The sequence below is a fragment of the Numida meleagris genome, chromosome 24 (genome assembly GCF_002078875.1).
Source record: "Numida meleagris isolate 19003 breed g44 Domestic line chromosome 24, NumMel1.0, whole genome shotgun sequence".
Lineage (NCBI taxonomy): Eukaryota > Metazoa > Chordata > Aves > Galliformes > Numididae > Numida > Numida meleagris.
Genome location: NC_034432.1, coordinates 801691 through 808552, shown reverse-complemented (window position 1 = coordinate 808552; position 6862 = coordinate 801691). Strand labels below are relative to the sequence as shown.

Sequence of the window (6862 nt, the reverse complement as noted above, 5' to 3'; positions counted from 1 at the left end):
GAACATGGGGACACCCAGGAGGAGCATAGGGACCTGCAGGAGGATCATGGGGACCCGCAGGAGGAGCATGGGGTCTTGCAAGAAGAACATGGGGACCTGCAGGGGGAGCATAGGAACCTGCAGGAGGAACAAGGGGACCTGCAGGAGAAGCCTGGGGACCTGCAGGAGGAATCTGGAGACCCTCAGGAGGAACACGAGGAACCTTGGGAGCAGCCTGGGGAGCAGGGCTCTGCAGAGGATGGGCTGGAGCAGGACATGGAGCTGCAGCCAGGAGAGGAGGCTTGGGGCAGGGAAGACAATGACATTGACCAAAAGCAGCAAGCACAGGACTGGGAAGGGACAGCGGAGGATGAAGAGGAGACAGGAGTCAACACCATCACATCCCAAGAGCCAGCCCAGGTGGATGACAACCCACGTGCAGAGGCAGCAGAAAATGAGGAGGGAGTTGGCACGTCACCAACAGCAACGGAGGAAGCCCAGGAGGATGAGGATGAGGGAGACGCTGGGAGCGAGGTGCAGAGCCAGCAGCAGCCACAGGGCACAGCAGGACAGGAGGCTGAGCTGGCACCAGGGCAGGAGGAGACCGGGTATGGGGACACTGGTGTGGCACCAGGGGACTCAGAGGAGCCGGCTGAGGTGCTTGAGGTGCAGGATGAGGAGCTCAGCTCGGAGCCCATTGAGCAGAAGAGGGGCAGCCCCGACACCACTGTGCTGCAGCAGGATCCGGGCAATGGTGCAGAGAGTGATGAGCCCATGGAGGAGGATGTTCAGTCAGAGGATGCTCAGTTGGAGGAGCCCAGGCCATGTGGGATGGAGCTGGAGGACACGCTGCTCAACAGCACGCCGCTATGTGCATACAGAGAGGAGATGCTGGAGTCTGATCCAAACCCTCTGGCCAGTGGAGAGGATGGGGAAACAGCACCTGAAATGGCTCAGGAGGAGGAAGGGGAGCTGAGAGGGAGCGATGAGGCAGAGGTCCACGCAGTGCCAGAGAGCTGCGAGGAGTCAGGGATGGAGCTGACCCCTGCGCCGGAGTGCACTGAGGAGGAGGAAGGGTACTTCATAGTTTCTGCTCCCAACCAAGAGGGGTCCAGCACGGAGGAAGCTGAGAACTCCGAGGAATTTGAAGAAATTAAAGTTGAAGCAGCAGAAGACAGAAAGGATGAGCTAACAGCTCCGGTGCCAGAGGATGATGGGCGCTTGGAGCCATTTGCGGGGGAAGTTGAAGATGTGAAAATGCCCACGGGAGAACCCGAGATGCCAAAGGAGGAGGATGAGGAGGACGCAGGGGGCTTTGCTGCTGAGCTGGAGGAAGGAGTGGCTGTGCCCACGGCTGAGGGGCCGTCTGTGGGACACACTGACAAGGCCACCCTGGGTGACGAGGGGCTGGGAGAGGAGGATGTGCAGGATGGTGACAGCCCCCCGGCCACCGAGACCTCCGACACTGACACACCTCCAGGCTCCGTGCTGGAGCATGGAGCTGGCATGGAGGCGGCTGAATATCTCCCCGATGTGCCCACGCAGCTGCCAGCGGACATCATGAAAGACTCGGAACTCCTGGAAATAGTGGAGCAAGCCCTGGAGTTCAATCAGGAGCTGGTGCTGGGGTCCAGGCTGGCCAAGGACGGGCAGGGGGATGGCAACACCCAGCCCCCACAGGAGGAAGAAGTGGGTTCCTCACCCGCCTCGTCCAGCGACGAGCAGCCAACGGTGCAGGAGGCGGTGGCAGAGCCGGGGCGCACTGAGAACGGGGAGCAGAACGGGCTGCACCGGCAGGCCAGCCTGGAGGACCTGGCTGAGTTCACCGAGGAGGGGCTGAATGGCATCAGCCACCCTGGGGAAGCCCCCGCTGCCCACACCCTGCCCCTGCCCAGCAAGCACGGTGGGGCCGAGCCTGTCCCTGCGCTCTCACCTCTGCAGGACCACGTCCTGCCCCCAGAGCAGGAGCCCTGGTCCTCGGGGGAGGAGTGATGGCGGTGGGACCCCCGCAGCCCCGCGACAATCGGACGCCTCCCATAGCACTGCCTCCGTAGCACGCCCGTTTCCCTTTGGTTTGCGACATGTTTGTGTGGGTTTTGCCTTGTTGAACGGATGCCCGGCGCACGGCAGAGCAGCTGAGCAAGGGGCCACGACTTCACACCTCGGAGCAAGGAACCGGGCTCTCTCTCGCTGCACCCAGATCCCACATTCGCGCTGGGTTCAGCTTCATTTTGTAACCCCGAGGTGCACCCTTGACTGCAGTATTTAATTTAAATGCTGCGTCTCCTCCTTCCCCATTCAGCCCAGCCAGGTGCACGCAGCGTGATTTGTGTACGGGCTCACCTTCGTGCTGCACCCCCCCGGGGTGTCCGTCCCCAACCCACCCAACGCTCACCGCCCCGAGCCACGCCGGATGCATCCGCTGCATTGACACTAAGTTAATAAAGCATCGCCCTCCCACTCAGACCTGCCGCATCCCGGCTCTCATTCCTGTGGAGGGGGGGGAGCTGGATGGGGTCGGGGGGGAACCCATGGATTTCGGGCAGGGCTGGGGGGTGTGGGGAGGAGGACACGGTGGTTTTGAGGCTGCTTTTCCTGATCCCTTGTGCTAGGGATGCTGCTGGGCACAGTGCTGCCTGGAGCAGGGGGGACGGGCGCCAGCCCACCCCGACCCCATGCCAACACACTCAACAATGAGACAGCAGAAAGCAGCTGCTATTGCTGCCCGAACCGGGCACGCTGCCCACGAGGCTGCCCAGTACCCAAGCATCCCAACCCAGCCAAGGCACGTTGCTGCAGCCCCGACGGATGACACATTGCCCCTTCCCCCCGTGGCACCCAGAGGGGGGTCTGAGAGGGTTGAGCAGCGGGTGGGTGCCGAACCGATCCCCGGACACGGAGGCTCAATGCCCCTTTTGTGAGTCGGGCACGAAGGAACGCGCCGGTGGCCGGAGAATGGGCGCCTTTATGAGGGCAAAGGGCTGAGTCACGGTGGGCAGGGGATGAGGGGAACCGGGTGGCATCGGCACGCGGCGCTCAGCGCTGCCCTGCTCACCCACACGCTGGGTTCAGCTCTCCGTGCCCCTGCCAGCACCACGGCGCGGAGCCAGGTTGAGATAAGGACCCCGCGTTTATCAGCCTTCGTTGCACAAAGCCCCCCCAGCCCCCTCCCCTACCCACGGGCAACGGTTTCCTTTTAAGGACAAACTCGAACTGGAGCGATACAAAAAAAAAAAAAAAAAAAATCCCCTCCGATTAGTTTAATCAGGCACCGAGCCTGTGTTCAATCAGCCCCTGGCCCGCAGCCGGCCCTGCAGCGAGGCCTGGGCAGCATCACCCGATGGCGGCTCGGTGATCCACAGCGGTCCCCTCCCTGGCCCCCCCCCCACCCCGGTCCCCAAAAGCTGTGGGGATGCTGTGGGGTGGGGGAGGTGAAGTGCCGGGCGATGCGGGGGGTGGCATTCCTCCCAAAATGAATACGCATTCCAGGCAGCCCAGTGCTGACAAAGAGACGAGGGGGGACAGATGGTGGGGGCAGCTCCCTCCTCACCCTGCTGAGGAGGAGGAGGAGGAGGAGGAGGAGGAAGGGTCAAGGGCTGGGGGTCACCAGAGGGGCGGGGATGGCTGTGGGGCAATTGGCTGAAAGCAAAGCCCAGCGATGCTTGACTGGAGACAGTGCAAGAGTGGATGTCCCCAAATGGGACATGAGTGTCCCCAAAAGGAGCTGCCCCCTTCCTAGGGTAGCAAACCCACAGCCCACCCAGCACCCCGGGGCCGGGATCACCCCATGCCCAGCGCCCATGGGAGCACACGTACACTCTGCCAGCCAAAAGTCACTGGAGCAAATCAGAGGCCGCCACCCGCCTCATTAAATCCGGCCAGCCGAGCACGTCTAATCTAATTTGGGGGGCAATGGGGCTTTTGGGGAGGTGGATGTTCCAGCCTGACCCCTGAAAGCTGCACACACCCCGGAAGGTACTGAGTGTGTGAGCAGCACATGCAAGGGCTGGTGGGCACAGCATGGGCATGGTATGGGCCACGGTGCCAGCAAAGCGGATGCTTTAAGAGCCCTGAAGACCCCCTCAGCCTGGCCCCCTGCCAGACAATTACGGGTTTTGTTTCCTTTAAGTCCTGGGCCGAGAGGGAGTTTTCAATGGAGCCCACACAAAACCTCCCTGTGGGATGAGCCCAGCACCAGGAAGGGGGAGGAAGGGGGGGGGGGAGCGAGACGGGATGACCTCAGCGATGACTTCACTGTGCTCACGGTTCCCAAAAAAATTGCAGAAACCTTATAAGGAAAGGACTAAAAATACCCTCGGAGGGGTGCAGGCAGCCCCTGCCCCTCCTCCCCAAAATGAGCCCTCACGGATGCTCCATGCAGGCTTGCAGAAGACACATGGGGGATGCACGGAGGGGACAATCAATGGGAGCAGGATGGCCCTGCAGAGAGAGGCAAGCTGGTCCCCAGTACAACACCATGGGGTGGGCAGCAGGTTTCTCCAGCCTGGCATCATCCCCCCCTTGCTGGGACCACTCCATCTGTCCCTTCCCAGCACCCAGAGATGTGGCACCAGGATGGCTCCTCCACCCCCTCCCCACCCTTCACTGGGGTCATGCGCTCCCGGGAATAGCTTCTGCCGGCTATAATAAGTGCTGCCCTGGTGTCAGGGGCTCGCCCAGCTGCCGGGCCATGACCCCCCGACAGCTGCTGCCAAATCGGGGCGACGTGGATGCCTGAGGCCGAGCCCGGGGCGGGAATGCGCGCCTGGAGCCATCCATCAGTGCTACAAAGCATCCCCAGCCTCAGCTCCAGGGTGATGCAAACCCTGGGGCCGTGCATCCCCATCTCCTGGTCCTGTGATCCCAGCTGAGAGAAGAACTCACATGCCTACCCCCTAGCCTTTATCTCCCCCCGAACGCTCCGATGTGCAAAAATGGCACAGTGAGAAGGACGGCCGCCCATCGACCCGCTGCTTATCACCACTCCAAACGCTGCTTCCGCCTCCTTGCAATCAGGGACGGCCCGTGCAGGATGTGGCACGCAGCCTGGGCCCTGTCATTAGCGGGGGCGAGGGAGGAGGTGCGGAGCAGGAGTGGGATGGGATAAGGGCTGTGGTGTGGTAGCGGACACGTGCATGCCAGCGCCGTGCCTCAGTTTCCCTCTCACCCAGCCACTTCAGGAAAGCCACGGGGGCCGTAGCTCACCCGGAGCTGACTCACACCCGGAGGAAGCGCTGACAAAGCAGCTCCTTCCTCGCTGGGGACCGGCACACAGGTGGCACGGGACAAACAGGGCTCCTCAGGTGGTGGCCAGAGCTGAACCTTCACCCATCCTTCCTTTTGCCAAACAGGGCTCAGATCCCGTGGATGCAAAGCTGGTGCTCGCTGCAGCTCGGGCCATGGGTCAGAGTGCCAGGCATTGGCAGGGGTCACGCTGCTGGGGACAGGACGTGACTGCATCAGCCCTGAGTCACCACGAGCAGCTGATGGAGGAGAAGCGGCCCCATTAAAGTCCCACAGCTCCATGTCCCAGGCAGCTTTCACTGCATCCCCCATCTGCAGACAACATCCCCAGTCTGGGGACCACACGGCCCGTTTGGGGACTGCATCCCACCCCTGCTTCGGGGACCACATGCCCGCTTTGGGCTCTGCATCCCCAGCCCGGCTCCTTGCTGTCAGTCAGCTGCAGCATCGCTCAGGAATTCAGCTCGAATCCCACCCCCTACCCCCCGAGCCTCTCGGGCAGGTGGGCCGGGGGTCGCTGAAACCCCAGCGCTGTGACAACTGCCCGGTGGGTTTGGATTTCACAGCAGAGGGGCTGCTTGGGGATTAATGGCCCATGGGGACAGCAGCGGCATGCTCGACCCCTCGGCTCGCCCGGAGGCTGCTGCTTTCCCAAACATGGCCAGGGGCTCAGGGAGCCGGTGACTGGGGAGAGTGGGGCAGGTGGCACCGACCCAGCCCCGGGCTGTGGCACCCGGGCAGATCGCTCCCCCCCCCCCCGCGGGGCTCACGCCTGAAGGAGGAGGAAATGCCTTTCCCCTGAGCGAGCCCAGGCGCTGGGAAGCAGGGAAGGAACTGGTCCCGCTGTGTTGCAGGTGAGGGAGCGGCTCCCAGTACGGGTGGGGGGCAGCAGCGATGGGGTCTGCACAGCCCCACCACGGTGCTGCCTAAGCAGGGAACGCCGCCATCGGTGCTCCCTCTCCTGAAAGCCAGACAGAACCGTGGGGGAAGGGGGGGGACAGCTCCCTGCTCAGTGTGGACCAACCACTGCCACCCTCAGCCACGGGCATCCCCATGGGCACCCCCTCTCCTCCCCTCCCCCCCCCCAAAAAAAAAAAACCCTAAAAAACCAACAACTTCTGTTGGGGGAGGCGAATCCAACCATGCTAAACTACCCCTGGGGGGCATTCAGCGGTCACACCCACGCTCCACAAGCCCCAAATCCCCAAAAGTCCGCAAATCCCCCCAAAAGTCCGCCCTCAAAAAGCCCCTCCCAAAAAAAGTCCCCAAAATCACGCGCAGCCCCGCGCAACCCGGCGCGCTCCCGGCGCGCTCCCACCGCGCGCTATGGCGCCACCTGCCGGAGAACCACGGCTTTCGGCCTTTCCACTCTTTCACCTCATTGGCCAACCGAATTGACCAATAAAAAAGGAGGCGTCTGCCCGGCACGGCCACCGCCAGCCAATCGCAAGCCGGCGGGCGCCCGGCCTGCCCGGAAGAACCGGCAGCCAGAGGATGGCGTGGCCAGGAGGCGGGTCTTCGAGGAGGGAGGCCAATAAGCGCGGCGCAATCAGCGTTGGGGGCGTGTCCGTCGGAGGGACTCCCAGCCAATGGGGCGCGCGGGGGGCGTGGCCGGGCTTCCAGAGAGTTCGGAGACGGG

General features: G+C 63.0%; 2 protein-coding genes across 2 annotated transcripts in view; one reads left to right on the top strand and one right to left on the bottom strand.

Moving 5' to 3' along the window:
* NES (nestin) overlaps positions 1 to 2445 on the top strand; it is a 7614-nt gene extending 5169 nt beyond the window's left edge. Inside the window, exon 5 of the mRNA XM_021376439.1 lies at positions 4 to 2445. Coding sequence (XP_021232114.1) covers positions 4 to 1971 — 1968 coding nt within the window. The 3' untranslated portion in view covers positions 1972 to 2445. The remainder of the gene's footprint in view (positions 1 to 3) is intronic.
* Positions 1 to 6862, bottom strand: part of LOC110388003 (feather keratin 2-like) — a 906242-nt gene that overhangs the window by 403242 nt on the left and 496138 nt on the right. The window lies entirely within an intron of this gene.